Raw genomic sequence first — 16,373 nt, forward strand, 5'->3', positions numbered from 1 at the left:
TGTATTTTAATAGTTCTTGATTTTACAGGTATATCACCAGTTGTTTCTGAACATAGAAAACAAATTGATGATTTAAAGAAGTTTAAGAATGATTTTAGGGTAAGTGTCATTGACTAATGAATTATAATTTGAAAAAATAAATAATAAACATTGCCACTTTTATATCATCAGTTTACAAAAAATGCATTGTGTAACCACTCAGAAACATTATACCATGTATATAGGTAAGCAGGCTGGGACTCGGCCATAGAGCATTTGTCTAACACGCGTGGGGCAATAGGTTTGATCCTTCGCACCACATAAAAATAAAATAATGGTTATTGTGTCCATCTACAACTAAAAAACAAATATTGACAACAAAAACAAAAAAAAAGGTAAGCAGTCTTAAAGTTATCTTACTTATCCTTAAGTGGAATAATCTAAAATATGAGATTGGATAATAACAATATAGGCATCAGTGTTTTGAATCCATCAAAACATAGCTTATTATTTGATGTTCATTTGATTATCATGGTTAGTGGGATTAGATTTTAGCAGAGCAAAGGTCAAATTCTTAATGATCTGCTGTGGACAGTGGATCCTGGTGTTCTATGGTAGTTGAAGATTTCTACTTTGTGAACAAATGTATTAATTATGGCGTATGTCTTTTTCTGTTTGTTTACAGTTGTGGAGGTCAGATCTAGTTTCTTATCCATGCTAGGCAGATGCTGTACCACTGAGCTGCATTCCCATCCTGATATCTTTCTATAATACCATTTCTCTATATTGAGACAGGATTTCCTGAACATACCCTGAACTCTTTGATGACTTATTTCATTCTTGTGCACAGTTATAGTGTAGATATCAAGGTAGATTTTTGAGACCAACTCAAGACATCTTGAAACTTTGCTTCCTAGAGGGGGGAAAAATGTAATTGTTAGTCTTTAAAAAAAAAAAAAATTATAGAATTAAAACACAAATGAGTCAGAGGCATGGTGACAGCCTTTTCCCAGCATGAATTCTAACTTTCTAAATTTTTGTGATGTTTTGTTTAGGTTTTATTCGTATTGGCAACATCTAAAGTATTACATATTATTTCATACTTCAGCATATCTTTTCAACTGTTATAACAAGCTATTAATAGTTGTTAATTTAAATTTTGTTAAGCAATGGTTAACACCTATAATACAAATAATAACAAATGGGTGACTATGTGCCAATACTATACTGTCTTGATTATAGTTAATATATTTTAAAGGTAGTGCTTGTTCATTAAATAGACACATTTTGGCCATCAGATTATGAGATATATATGTATGTATATATTTTTGATATTACAGAATATATAAGATATTACAGAAAGTCCAAAACTTTCTATAAACCTTCATTAATGCTTGACTTTTAAATTACTGGTAGGCGTACCATTAAAAGTCTTTCTCTTTTGCACTTTGACTTACTGGGTTTTGGAGTCTGAATAATCATAGGTGTTATTAAATCTCTTAATAACAACTCCCGACCCATAAGTGAATGCTAGAAAGCAATGAAATAGATTTAAAAGAGATTTGAGGGTGAGCTTTATAATTGTTAGAGTAAAATGTTATTAGATTATGCTTATTATTTCCTTTGTACTACACATTGTTTTAAGTTCACATGTAAGAACTTTATTGTCCTAACATCCCTTTGAAGCGAGTTCTTTTTTTTTTTTTTTTATTTTTTTCTCGTACTGGCGAATTGAACCCAGGGGCACTTAACCACTGAGCCACATCCCCAACCTTTTATATATATGAATGAATATAATACCCTTATTTTATTTATATATCTTTATGTGGTGCTGAAGATTGAACCCAGTGCCCCATTTGTGTTAGGCAAGAGCTCTACCACTGAGCCATCACCCCAGCCCTACAGCCCTCTTATTTCTTATTTTGAGACAGGGTCTCATTTGGTTTTCAAGGCTGGCTTTGAACTTATTTTTTTATTATCTACAGTATGAATATTAGGAAATTGAGGCAAAGAAATTAATTTGCCCAGAGTCACGTGTCTAGTATATGACACCAACCGGCCATCTGATGTTTAAGCTTGTAGTAATGCTTAAACAGCTACTAATGCATAGTATATGCTACACTGTTCAATGAATGAATCATCAGAGCCTGCCATCTGATGTTTAAGCTTCTAGTAATGCTTAAACAGCTACTAATGCATAGTATATGCTACACTGTTCAATTAATGAATCATCAGAGCTGTGCCCGTGACAAGCACGTGGCCTTAAACTGAATTTGTTTTAGTCTTTCATTGAAGCAGAAATTAGAATACTCTGATTGCTTGTTTTTAATACCTCTCCCTCTCTTTTTCCTGGAGAGCTCTCTGCAGGATCTAGAATAGCTGTGTATAGGATGCTCATAGTTTTATTTGTGTAAGAGTATTAGTGTATTGGGGCTGGGGTTGTGGCTCAGAGGAAGAGTATAAGCCTAGCATGCGTGAGGCACTGGGTTCTATCCTCAGAATCACATAAAAATAAAACAAAGATATTGTGTCCACCTACAACTAAAAAATAAATGTTAAAAAAAAATGTTACTGTATTGATCTGTTCAGGATCAGTAGCGTGGGCATTTGAGGTAAATAGACCTGGGTTTGAATCTTGACCCCCATATGCCATATGTATAACATTGGGGCATATTATCTAAATGAGATACTGCCAGTGAAGTGTTTAGCATAGAGCCTGGCACATAGTATTCACTTCATGCATGTTAATTCTTATTACCAAAATATAGGTGATATGCTAGCAACATTTTCTTCATCTCTCAGGCCCATACCTGAGGGTAGAATGTTTTGAGTATTCTGATGGTTGTGTTGTGTAGACATTTCTTTTATTGTTGCCTTATAACAACGTTATTCTGAAAATTGGGGGAGAATTTTATTCAAAACAGTTCATGCCCACTTCATTTGTACTTTGGGGGAGAAAATAGGTTACTAGAATTACTTAAAATATTTAAGTATAATTATTTTCTTTTTTTAGTTACAGCCAAGTTCTACTTCTGAATCTATGGATCAACTACTAAACAAAAATAGAGATGGAGAAAAATCAAGAGATGTGATCAAAGACAAAATTGAACCAAGTGCTAAGGATTCTTTCATTGAAAATAGCAGCAGCAACTGCACCAGTGGCAGCAGCAAGCCAAACAGTCCCAGTATCTCCCCTTCAATACTTAGTAACACTGAGCACAAGAGGGGACCTGAGGTTACATCCCAAGGGGTGCAGACTTCTAGCCCAGCATGTAAACAAGAGAAGGATGATAAAGAGGAGAAGAAAGATGCAGCTGAGTGAGTAAACCAGGAATTTGGTACTTCCTGTTAGTCAAATTACTTTATGCGCTAGCCTCAGACTCTAACCACCACTGATTTTGTGTTTTGGGTTCCACACAACCACATTATAAATGAACTTTTGATATACAACTCATTAATTTGGGGGACCGATTATTCTTGAGTTAAAAATTTCTGTTAAAGCCACGATTATTCCCAACATATGTCATGTAAAAGTTACTGAATACTATAGAATTGGTATATTAAACATTATTTTCAAGGATATTTTATAAGGGTTACTATCTTTTCAGCTCCAGTATTTTAATTGTCTTTGAGAAAATCAGTCATAAATTACTTTTAAAAACATAATCTGCCTTTGTAACCAGCCACAACAGCATGTGTGTCTGTAATCCCACTGAGTCAGGAGGCTGAGACAAAAGGATATAAGTTTATGGCCAGTCTCAGCAACTCAGTGAAACCTGGTTTCAAAGTAAAAAATAAAAAGGGTTGAGCATGTAGCTCAGTGTCAAAGCATCCTGGGGTTCAATCCCTATAAAAAATAATAGCAGTAGTAATAATGATAATAACGCTTATGGTCAGTTTGGATAAAGGGATATGTAATGTGTGTGTGTATTTTAACAAAGAAGATTAATAGTCTCCTAGTGAGAATTGTTTAAATCTGATTTATGTTCAGCAGTTTTTTAAAAAAAATATTGTCAGAGACATGTGGAAGATTTAGAGAAACATAAATTCCTTGCAGATTTCATTGGCCTGTATATTTTTTTTGGTTTAGGCAAGTTAGGAAATCAACATTGAATCCCAATGCAAAGGAGTTCAACCCTCGCTCCTTTTCTCAGGTAAGTTTATTAATTTCTTTGAGGTTAACCTAGTCTCAGAAAATAATTAACTTATTATGATTTATTACAATTAATATGATTAGTGGTAGTCTTTCTCCCATAGCAGCCATCTAAGTTCCATATAGCATGCGAAAACAACTTTTTTTCTTCTAATGGTTACTAATATGAATTTTTTTTTTAGTATTAACAAAAGGAAATTTTAAAAAAATTTAAAATCACTTTCTCTGGATTCTTACAAAATTAGTACTGCTATGTATTATGATATTCACAAAAATTTACTTTAGCTTTCTACAAAAGCATTTTTTTTCTTTTGTTTCAAACAGTTGTTTTCTGTGTGTTATGTGTTTTTTTTGCTTTTGCTTTTGTAGTGCTGGTGATAGAACCCAGGGCCTTCCACACAGTAGGCAAGTTTTTTGCCACTGAGTTACATCTCCATCCCCAATTTTGTTTGTTTTGCAGTGTTGGGAGTCAAACAGAGGGCTTTCGTGTATGCTAGACTGGTTTTTATTTTTGTTTTGTTTTTTTTTATCCTCCTGATAAAAATAATAGTTAAGTGTGGATGAAAATTATAGTAATTAGGACAAGCATTCTCAAATTGTGATAATAGTTGAGTTTTCAACTTGAAATAGTTAAATTTTATTTTTGCTTCTATAGCCAAAGCCTTCTACAACCCCAACTTCTCCTCGACCTCAAGCACAACCTAGCCCATCTATGGTGGGTCACCAACAGCCAACTCCAGTTTATACTCAGCCTGTTTGTTTTGCACCAAATATGATGTATCCAGTCCCAGTGAGCCCAGGTGTGCAAGTAAGTCATAGCATTTGATGTTCACGTGGCTATGCTACTTGTTTGTTTTTAACACAAGCAGTCTTTAGATTTGTAGTGACCTGAGGCATGGTGGCATACAGAAGTACTTGAAAGAGGGAGGAAGCATGAGTTGTTTGGTGTGTTGTTAGTGTAAGGACCTGAATCAGAGACTGTTTTCTGGTGAGAAAAATGGTTTAGATTTTCTGGTGAGAAAAATGGCTTAGATTAGTTTGGAATTTATCCTATTAGCTTGTGGATATGTTTTCATTTTTAAATGACTCATAAGAGAATCAGTAAACTTTATCTCTAGCAAGATAAAACCAAGAGTGGTAGAATACATTCTTATCATAGGAGCCTAATGATTTTTTTTTTTAATTCCTCAAGCCTTTATACCCAATACCTATGACGCCCATGCCAGTGAATCAAGCCAAGACATATAGAGCAGGTAAAGGTGAGAATAATTGTGTCTGTGTTTGCTTGTAGTCTGCATGCTGCATGAATTAAGTGATTTAGTTTATAATGAATATTCAGAGTTCAGCTTAGACTTTTGATTGGACTGTGCATTGACCTTTGATGGCCAGTGTTAAAGTATTCAGATGAATTATTATGAAAAAGGAAATGGTAAGTGCAACCTGAAATCTCAAATGTAAATTTGAAAAAGGTTTGCTAGAATTAGACTGCTGACCATATTTTAAATTGACATTTAATTCCCCCAAAGTCCAGAATTTCTTTTGAAGCAAAGTGCACCTCACATCAAAAACCAATATCAGAATCCTATTAGAGGTATGTTTCCTCATCTTTAAAATGAGTGATATAATCTGGTTGTATACACTAGTATTTTAGACTTGTTATTATCTGTTGCAGAATTATCACAATTCTTAGCTGCCTTAAACTACAAACATCATTTCACCCAGTTTCTGAAGATTAGGATTCCAGTAACAGGTTAGCTGGATGGTTCTGCCTTGGGGTCTCGTGGAAGTTACAGAAATGATGGTTAGGTTAAGTAGGTCTGCCGTTGTCTAAAGTAACCCTCAACTGGAGCTAAAGGATCTGCATCCATATTCATAGTTGTTTGCATTAGGTTTCTTGTTACATGTACTTTTCTATAGCATTGGACATGTCAGCTGGCTTCTCCTACAGTGAGTGTTCAGGGAAAAACAGTCCTGAACTGCAACTGAAACAGTTTCTTGACAGTGACAATAACATCAGCTCTGCTATCTGCTGTTGGTCACACACAGCAATCTTGGTGCAGTATATGTAGCAGGAGGAAAGAGAGGGGGGGTGCTGAATACCAAGTCTCAGATCACTGGGAACTGTCCTGGAGTATATATTTTCCTTTATATCTGTTTTACTAAAAAATATTTTTAGACTAAAGATTTGTTATCCCTATTACTTCCAACTACTGTCTTCTAAAGTTGCTAAGTGATCATGTCAACAGCTTGATGGGTAAATAATTAAATCCAATTGAATTTGGTTTTTACTATCTTTGTTTTGGTAGTACTGGGGACATAGGTACCACTGATGTTTATCCCCATCCCTTTATATTTTTTATTTTGGATAGAGTCTGTCTAAACTTGGGAGGTTGGCCTCCAACTTGTAATCTTTCTGCCCCAGTTTCTGGAATAGCTGAGGATACAGTGTATAACCACACACCTGGCTGAGTCTGTTTATTTTACTGAAATATAAATTTGGATGGATCCAAGTCCTTTGTCATATATATTTTTCATTGTATATTCTCACAGTCCAATTTAATGTTTCTTTAAGTATCTTTGAAAGAGCAGTAGTTTTAAATTTTGGAGTCCATCTTATCAGTTTTTTTCTTGTACAGTTATCAGTTTTTTTCTTGTACAGTTAAATTTATTTCCTGTATTCACATAAGCTGAACTTGCAAAAATTTCTTCCTATGAGTTTTTTTTTTTTTTTTTTAAAGTCATCGAAGTGGGGCTGGGGTTGTGGCTCCGTGGTAGAGTGCTCGCCTAGCATGCATGAGGCACTGAGTTTGATCCTCAGCACCACGTAAAAATGAAATAAAAGATATTATGTGTCCACCTACAACTAAAAAATATATGTATATTAAAAAATTTAAAAAGTCATTGAAGTATATTATTAAGCTTGTTCTAAGTGGCTTTCTTTAAAAAAAAAAAAAAAAAAACTTTTAAACCAGTTTGATTCTGTAATTTTTTTTTTTTTTTTTTTTTTTTTTTTTTTTTTGGTAGTGTGGGGGATTGACCCTAGAGGAGCTCTGCCACTGTGCTACATCCCCAGCCCTGATTACTTTTTGAGACAGGATCTCAAGTTGGCCAGGCTGTCCTGGAACTTCCATCCTCTTGCTTCAACCTCTGAAGTAGCTCATGCACCACTGAATCTGGCTTTGTGTTTACATAAATTTTGACAAATGTATTTATTTATGTAATAGTGTCATCAATCAAAATGTTCAAACATTGTTCCTCATGCCCCTTTTCCGTCAAACCATACTTACTTCCCTTGAGCTCTGGGTAACTATTGATCTGCTTGCTTTTACTGTAGATTAGGTTTGTCCCTTCTAGATTGTTTTAAAAAAATGGAGCTATGTCGTGTATAGTTTTGGAGAGTCTGGCTTAAATAGCATAGCAATTTGAGATTATTTCATGTAATCACTTAATGTCTGTCTGTTCCTTTTTGTTCTTGAATAGCATTGCATTTTATGATTATGCCACAATTTACCCATTAGCAATTAGTAGGCATTTGTGTGATTGTCAGCTTTTGCTATTTTGAAGAAAACTGTTATGCACATTTGTGTGCATTTTTGTGTCCACTTCTCTTGGTCAAATACCTAGAATTGAAATTGTCAAGGTATGGTTAAATACCTATTTCAATTAACTAGCAATTAACAAAACAAAACAAAAATTTTTTCCAAAGTAGTTGTATCTTGTTACATTTGAGTGATCAAATTTGTTTTGCTCTACATCTTTGCCAGTACTCAGTATTGTCCATCTCTAATTTTAACCAGCCTGTTGGGTATGTTACAGATTCTCATTGTGATTTTTAACATGCATTTCCCTGATTATGACTGATGATGAGCTTCTTTTCATGTGATTTTTGGATATTTATCAGCTTTTTAAAAAATTAATTGTTAAAATCTTTTATCCTTATAAAATTTTGAGTTTTCTTACGAATTTTAAGTAACTTTTTATTTTTACATTTTTTATTAATATAGTTGTACATCATTATGGGATTTGTTACATATTTGTACACACACACAGTATAACAGTTTGATTTGGTCAATATCACTCCCCAGAACTTCTCCCTTTCCTCTTGCCCCTATTAACATTACTTTTATATTCTAGTTACAGGTCCTTATTGAATATAGGTATTGTGAATATTTTCTCCCAGTCTATGGTTTGCACTTGACTAGTTTTTTTTTTTTTTTTTGAAGAACCAGTCTTACTAATTTTGATGAGGTCCCTTTATCAAGTTTTTTCCTAAAGCTTCTGCTTTTTGTGCAAATGCTCCATCAACTGAGCTCTATACCCAGCCCCATATGGTTGATTTTTGTGTAGGAGATGAAATAAAGGTGGAGTTGTTGTTGTTCTTCTTCTTTATTTTTTTAGTTGTAGATGGACAAATTCCTTTATTTTTATAATTTTTTTTTTTTTTTAAATGTGGTGCTGGAGATCCAACCCAGTGCATGCTAGGCAAACGCTCTACCACTGAGCCACAACCTTAGCCCGAGTTCTCCTTTTCCCTGTATTTAGATCCAGCCTGTTTTTCTTGTCTGATCTCTTTGGCATCTTTCAGTTGACCCATCTGTGTGTGGTTCTCATTTGTGAACTGTTTTGTCACTGTATTTTTTAATTTATTTATTTTAAAAAATATTTCTTAGTTGTCAATGGATCTTTTATTTTATTTATTTATATGCGGTGCTGAGGATCGAACCCAGGGCTTCACACATGCCAGGCAAGTTTTCTACCCCTGAGCCAAAGCTCCAGCCCCCTGTTTTGTCACTTTGATCTTTATATCTACCCTCATGCTATACACACTTTACTGTTATTTTATAATAAATCTAAAAATCAGTTCATGTAAGTTCCTCATATTTATTCTTCTTTGTCAAAATTGTTTTGATAATTTTACATACATTCTTTGCATTTCCATTAAGTTTTTGTGGTCAGTTTGGGATTATGCATTGAATTATTTTAATGTGGATTCTTCACTGATTGTATAATATAATTTTCAATTTATGATAAATAATTATATCTCTCCATTTACTTAGGTCTTCAGTTTGCTACTGTTTGTAGTTTTCATTATATCAATTTTGTACATGCTTTCTTTCTTTTTTTTTTTTAAAGAGAGAGGTGAGAGAGAGAGAGAATTTTTAATATTTATTTTTTAGTTTTTTTTGGCGGACACAACATCTTTGTGGTGCTGAGGATCGAACCCGGGCCGCACGCACGCCAGGCGAGCGCGCTACCGCTTGAGCCACATCCCCATGTACATGCTTTCTTAAATTTACTTTTATATATTTTTATGCCATTTTGAATGATGTTTTTTAAATCTTTGTTTTTTAGACATAGAGAAGCATTTGGCATTTAAATCTTGACTTTATGTCTTGCCACATTGTAATATTAATAATGCTTTTTAGACTTTCACAATTATTCAGTTGCTGTGTCTGTTTCTTATACTGTACTAGAGAGGTTTCTAGGATACTAACAAATACTATCATCTTGCCATGTTCCCATTCTCAGGAGTAAAACATTGTCTTTCATTGTTAAGCAAGGGTTGGATGTGGATCTATTCCTAATTTGCAGTTTTTCAAGTTTTGTTTGTGGGTTTGGGTTTTTTTTTTTTTTTTTTTTAAATACTGGGGTTGTGGCTCAGCAGCAGAGCGTTCGCCTAGCACATGGGAGGCCCTGGGTTCGATTCTCAACACCACATAAAAATAAATAAAATAAAGGTATTGTCAACTACAACTAAAACATAAATATTTAAAAAAAATACTGGGGATTTAATCCAGGGGCATTTAACCACTGAGCCACATCCCCAGCCCTTTTATATTTTCTTTTGAGACAGAGTCTTGCCGAGATGCTTAGGACCTCCCTAAGTTGCCAAGACTGCCTTTGAACTCCTGATCCTCCTGCTTCAGCCTCCTGATCTTTGGGGATTATAAGTGCCTGGCTGGTTTTTTTGTTTGTTTGTTTGTTTGTTTTTTTTTTTTTTGTGGGCGTGTGTATTTTAAAAATTTTTTTGTGGTTGTAAATGGACAGATTGCTTTTATATTATTTATTTTTATATGGTGCTAAGGATCGAACTGAGTGCCTCACATGGGCTAGGTAGGCAAGTGCTGTACCTCTGAGCCACAACCCCAGCCATATATATATATATATATATATATATATATATATATATATTTTTTTTTTTTTTTTTTTTTTTTTAAGAAAATTTTAAGACATTAACAGCTTCTGGGTAGTCATGTCTCATTCATACCCCTGTCATTTGTACCCTGGCTTCACTGGAATATTCTGAAGCAATGCTAGGCATGGTGTCATCTATTAGTATTCTGTAGGAGTTACTAGACTCTCTTCTGTTAAGTCATAGTTAAATCTGGATTGTTTGATGGCTGATGGATGTTCTTTAAGTAGGAGTCATGTAACATTGTCTTTCTTTTTTGTAATAGTAGGAGTAAACAGTGAGTTTTTACAATCCTCATCTATCCAGGATAACATTTTCCATAACTCTTTCCTGTTTGTTTTAGCAGTAATTGGTGATCATTGTGTAGACCTAGATGCATTATTTCATTAATGATTGCAAAATGGTGACATTGTCTTCTTTTAATCCCTTTTTCAATTAGGTGGAATATTTCTATAAAGAAAATCTTTAGCCAGTGTGGTAAGGCCAGCCTTAGCAACTGAGCAAGATCCTGTCTCAAAATAAAAAGGGCTAAGATGATGGGCTGGGGTTGTGGCTCAGTGGTTGAGTGCTTGCCTGGCACATGTGAGGCACTGAGTTTGATCCTCAGCACTACATAGAAATAAATAAAATAAAGGTATTGTGTCCCTCTATAATTAAAAAAAAAAAATTAAAGGGCTGGGATATTGCTCAGTGGTAGAGCACCCTTGGGTTCTATCCCCAGTACCAAAAAAAAAAAAAAAAAAAAAAACCACCAAAATAAAAACTTTACCTCACTAAACTATTTGGTTACCTTGAGGCATAGCTTAAGCTTTTAAGTTTAAGTCAACTTAAAATGCTTATCATTTCTCTTTTTAAGGCCATCTTCAATATAATGAGTTGATTTATTATTATCCTCAGAAGGTGAAAATTAAGTTTTTTATTGTTATTTATTTGGGGTATTATATAGTATCAACTGATGAATTTTAATTTAGGATTTACCATTTTTATTAGAATGACTGTAAAGTTATTAGTTAACTTTGAAGAAAATTGATATCTTCATGCTGTTGAGAATCCAAGAACAAATTGTTATCTTCAGGAGCATTTTAACATTTCTTCTTAAGGTTTTGTGCATTTCTTCAGTTTATGCCTCGGATATAAACTTTTTTGTTAAGATAAACTAAGATATTCTCTACCATTGCATCTTCTAAGTTGTTATGAAAGTCTGTATGTTAATTTTATATCCTGCTAGTTTACTAAATTATAATCATTTGAGGAGTTAGATAGGGTGTTTTTAGTATCTTTGAAATAATAGGCAAAGGCAAGGACTTGGTTCTAAAATATACTATGGATTGTATAAGTGTATCTTTCCTACAGGGTAGTATCGTCTTTATATAAACCATCTCTTTACCCTCTTGCTATAAACTGCAGAGTTGCCTTTTACACCTGTGAGACAGGTTGAGAGGTGTTTGAAAATATACCAAAGTCAAGGACTTAATTAACATAAAGCAGAATTTCTTAGCCCTGACACTGTTAATATTTATTTATATGAGGGGGAGAGAGTATCCTGTGAACTATAGGTTAAAGTGTGTCCACCTGAACCCTGATTTAAGTTAAGAATAACATAAATTCAGTTTAGGAAGGGGAATAAAAACAAAACAAAACCACTGTAACAAAGATTATAGGAGTTTTTAACTTTGAAGACAATAATACGTTTGAATAGCTAGCTTTTTGACTGGAGGCAATAATCAGATAACAAAAGCAGTAGTAAACTGGTTAATTTATTGAGCTTAACTGGACAAACTTCCATTTGATCAAAATAATTGAGTTTGATTGAAGTAATTATTTGTGTTCCTTCTGCCAAAATTAAGGTTTTTTTCTTTTTTTCTATTTTTTTTTTTAAGAGTGAGGAGAGAGAGAGAGAGAGAATTTTTTTTTTTAAAGAAAGAGTGAGAGGAGAGAGAGAGAGAGAGAGAGAGAGAATTTTTTAATATTTATTTTTTTAGTTCTCGGCAGACACAACATCTTTGTTGGTATGTGGCGCTGAGGATCGAACCCGGGCCGCAGGCATCCCAGGCGAGCGCGCCACCACTTGAGCCACATCCCCAGCCCCAAGAGAGAGAGAATTTTTAATATTTATTTTTAGTTCTCGGCGGACACAACATCTCCATCTGTATGTGGTGCTGAGGATTGAACCCGGGCCGCATGCATGCGAGGCGAGCGCGCTACCGCTTGAGCCACATCCCCAGCCCAAGCTTTTTTTCTTTTTTTAAAAAAAAAAAGAAGAAGGTGCCTTTTCAGAATGAACCGTCAAGATTAATTCAGGAAAATATTTTACTCCATTGCTTGCTTCTGCTTTCAAGTTCACTTTCCCAAGTAGATAAAATCTCAGCAACATTCATTAAATGTTTAACCAAAAGTTTTTTAATTGATTTAGTTTTTTTAAATACATGACAGTGGAATGCATTATAATTCTTATTACACATATAGAGCACAATTTTTTATATCCTTGTATATAAAGATCTATCTATATATATATATATACACACACACACACACACACACATATATATATATATATATGTTTATACCAATTCTTCATACATGTACTTTGGTTTTTGTTTTGGGTTTTTTTTTTTTATTACAATTCTTTTTATACATATATACGAAAACTTTTCATACCTCTGTTTATAAAGTAGGTTGACACCCAATTCATGTCTTCATACATGTACTTTGGATAATGATGTCCATCACATTCCACTATCCTTGCTAATCCCCTTCCGCCTCCCTTTCCCTCCCTCCCATGTTCCCCCTCCCTACCCCACTATGAGTCAGCCTCCTTATATCAGAGAAAACATTTGTTTGTTTTGGGTTTGGCTAATTTCACTTAGCATTATCTTCTCCAGCGCCATCCATTTACCTGCAAATGCCATGATTTTATTCTCTTTTATTGCTGAGTAAAATTCCATTGTGTATATATACCACATTTTTTTTTATCCATTCATCCACTGAAAGGCATCTAGGTTGGCTCCACAGTTTAGCTGTTGTAAATTGTGCTGCTATGAACATTGATGTGGCTGTGTCACTGTAGTATGCTGTTTTTAAATCCTTTGGGTATAGTCTGAGGAGAGGGATAGCTGGATCAAATGGTGGTTCCATTCCCAGATTTCCAAGGAATCTCCATATTGCTTTCCATATTGGCTGCACCATTTTGTAGTCCAACCAGCAATGTATGCATGTACCTTTTCCCCCACATCCTTGCCAACACTTATTATGAAGACAAAATTTTTAAATAATCAAAACAAAATTAAAATTTTTTTGGAGAAATTGAAGATACTTGTGTAATTCTGATGATTTTATGAACGTGTTGCATACCTTAAAAGCAGTGGTCATAAAGTTTCTTCCCTTGAATGGCTTGGTTAATGTCATACCAGAACTAGATCTCAGGCAAGCATAGGTGCTATGTAGACATGGAAGGAAAAGGCACACAGGATGCAGCTAGCACTTGTGTGAACTAGAAAGAACTCAACAAAGAGATGCCAGTTGAACTAACTTGTTTGTTTACCTTTATTTTATTTATTTATTATGTGGTTCTGAGGATGCAACCCAGGGCCTTGCACGTGCTAGGCAAGCATTCTACCGCTAAGCAACAACCCCAGCCCTGATCTGAGTTCTTAACTAAAGCTTTACTTGGGCTAAAGGGAAAGGAAATCTGTATGGAACAATATAAGACACAAAGGGATTTTTTTTTAAATAGAGCCGTCATTTAATTGTGCTGCATGATACTGGGTTTGAAAGAGAGGGAGAAATTGAGAATTCAGTGATGGGTGTTGACTCTCTTTTGGCTCTTTTGTCATACTTTTATTTTTAAATGAACCTAGCAAGGTGGCTTAATTTTGGTATGTCAGACAGTATGGGACTCATGAGCAGACACACGCCTCCAGGTCTTGTGGTAGATATAAACACGTTACCTGAGACTTGGTGTGAAGCAAAAGGCATTGATACTGCTGTGTCTGTTATAGGAGGTAGGTCCTGTCTGATGGTGGTCATAGAGGATCTCACTGAGGATGATATTTTCAGACTGACCCCTGAAGGATGAGTCACAGACATTCCCAGCTGCAAGTTAGGGACTGGTGTTTATGAGACTGAGGAATAGCATGTGCAATAGGAAAACAGCCCAGAGTGAGTGAAGTGGTGGTAAGAGTGGTGTGAGATAGTGCTGGAGAGGTGGGCAAGAGAGTCCAATCGTGCTGAGCCCTGTAGACGATGTGAGTATATGTAGTATGTTAATGTAGCCGTTTTACTAAGGAGGAGGTACTGTTTTCCTTTAATGAGGATTTTTTTCCCCCACAGTACCAAATATGCCCCAACAGCGGCAAGACCAGCATCATCAGAGCACCATGATGCACCCAGCCTCTGCAGCAGGTCCACCCATTGTAGCCACCCCACCAGCTTACTCCACTCAGTATGTTGCCTATAGTCCTCAGCAGTTTCCAAATCAGCCACTAGTTCAGCATGTGCCACATTATCAGTCTCAGGTAAGGTTGTATGGCCTCTTAATTTAATTTCTATTTTTAAATTTTAACTTTTAATATGGTCAAGTGATTTTCCTTTATATTGTTTTGCTTTTTGTTATGGTAGAATAGATAAATAAGAACTTGAGGCCTTTTTAATATATGTTCAATCATTACTGATCAGGGTAAGTTCTAAAGGAAATAGCCAAAAAGGCTATAGGATTTTCAGTTGCTTCTGGAAACCTAGGAATCATCGAGTTAAAAATTAACTAAAATCTGCTTGGCTCTTTTGATATTTTAATGTTTTTTGTTTCTTTGTTTGAACACAGCATCCTCATGTTTATAGTCCTGTAATACAGGGTAACGCGAGAATGATGGCACCACCAGCACATGCCCAGCCTAGTTTAGTATCTTCTTCCGCAACCCAGTATGGGGCTCACGAGCAGACACACGCGATGTACGGTAGGAAGCACTTTGTCTTTTTCACTGTGTGTGACTATTCTTAATTTGTTTTAAAGCTCTGTAAAGGCATTCTCTGTTTAAAAATAAACTGGCCTCATGACATTGAAGGTCAAGAAGAAAAAGATTAATCCTTTTCTTCCCCTGTATTAAGTCTTGGCAAAGAGTTTTTACTTCTGTACTTGGCAATTGTTCTGTCTTCCCATGTCTCTCCTCTTTGAACTACAATGTAATGATACTACTAACAGCAAAACAATTTTGAGAAGAAAATTTCTTCTTTATCTTCCTTGTCAGTGTTATCATTTGGTATAGCTTGCCCAAGGCATGCAAGAAAATGTGCATAAAAGCTTAAAAGTACTGCTGAAAACATCCTTCTCTTCTCATTTTTGTGTCACTGGCATTAAATATTTTTATTGCTATTGCTGTAATGGTACTATGTTTCTGCATCATGTTTTATTGTAAGCAGTCAAAATTGTATAGTATTAGATCTCTTTTAGGTTATTGACACTTTACAGTCAGTATAAACTGATAAATGAGAAGTATTTTTATAAAATTAAACAGTATTTATTATATAAGAATAATTTTTTAAAACCAGCTATCTTAGTTTTATGGCCTGAGAACTTTGTCTGTGTCAATTTAGCAACTGTCTAAAGCACTAAAACATTTTTCAGTGTTGAGAATTTTAAATAAAGTTTCCACTTGTATGTATGAGAATTAATGGATTGCCTTATAGTATGTTTTTCAAAATACACCTTGAATTACTGCCACCTTAATTAAGCTGTTAGTTGTGTTCTGAATGTTTAGGAATGTTTCTGAGAATTCCTGTGTTATCATGCCCCCCTTAGCATTTCAAAAAATTTTAAGTACTTAGATTTATTACGTACAACTATGTGAGATTTTATTTTTTATTTTTAAACATATTTAAAATTTGTGAATGCCCAAGAATGTGAACTTTTTTTTTAACTTTGATGTCTTGAATGGATAAGTCTAAGCAAAATTGAATTTAGAGATTTCTGGCAAACACCGTCTTCTTGAGATGGCTTTTCATACCTTCTCTTTCATCCTTTTTTAAAAGAAATGACAGTCATGCTATTGTGTA

At 34.6% G+C, this 16,373-nt stretch overlaps 1 protein-coding gene across 7 annotated transcripts in view; it reads left to right on the forward strand.

The window, feature by feature from the left end:
• Positions 1–16,373, forward strand: part of ATXN2 (ataxin 2) — a 107,955-nt gene that overhangs the window by 76,705 nt on the left and 14,877 nt on the right. For 5 of the 7 annotated variants that reach the window (XM_081283389.1, XM_081283386.1, XM_081283387.1 and 2 more), the window contains 7 exons: positions 29–99; positions 2,993–3,297; positions 4,070–4,133; positions 4,788–4,940; positions 5,325–5,391; positions 14,655–14,839; positions 15,145–15,277. In XM_081283389.1, coding sequence (XP_081139515.1) covers positions 29–99; positions 2,993–3,297; positions 4,070–4,133; positions 4,788–4,940; positions 5,325–5,391; positions 14,655–14,839; positions 15,145–15,277 — 978 coding nt within the window. The remainder of the gene's footprint in view (positions 1–28; positions 100–2,992; positions 3,298–4,069; positions 4,134–4,787; positions 4,941–5,324; positions 5,392–14,654; positions 14,840–15,144; positions 15,278–16,373) is intronic. The other 2 variants (XM_081283390.1, XM_081283388.1) reach the window with 1 other exon arrangement.

The sequence above is a fragment of the Spermophilus citellus genome, assembly GCF_964194105.1.
Source record: "Spermophilus citellus genome assembly, chromosome: 3".
In the NCBI taxonomy this organism is placed as follows: domain Eukaryota; kingdom Metazoa; phylum Chordata; class Mammalia; order Rodentia; family Sciuridae; genus Spermophilus; species Spermophilus citellus.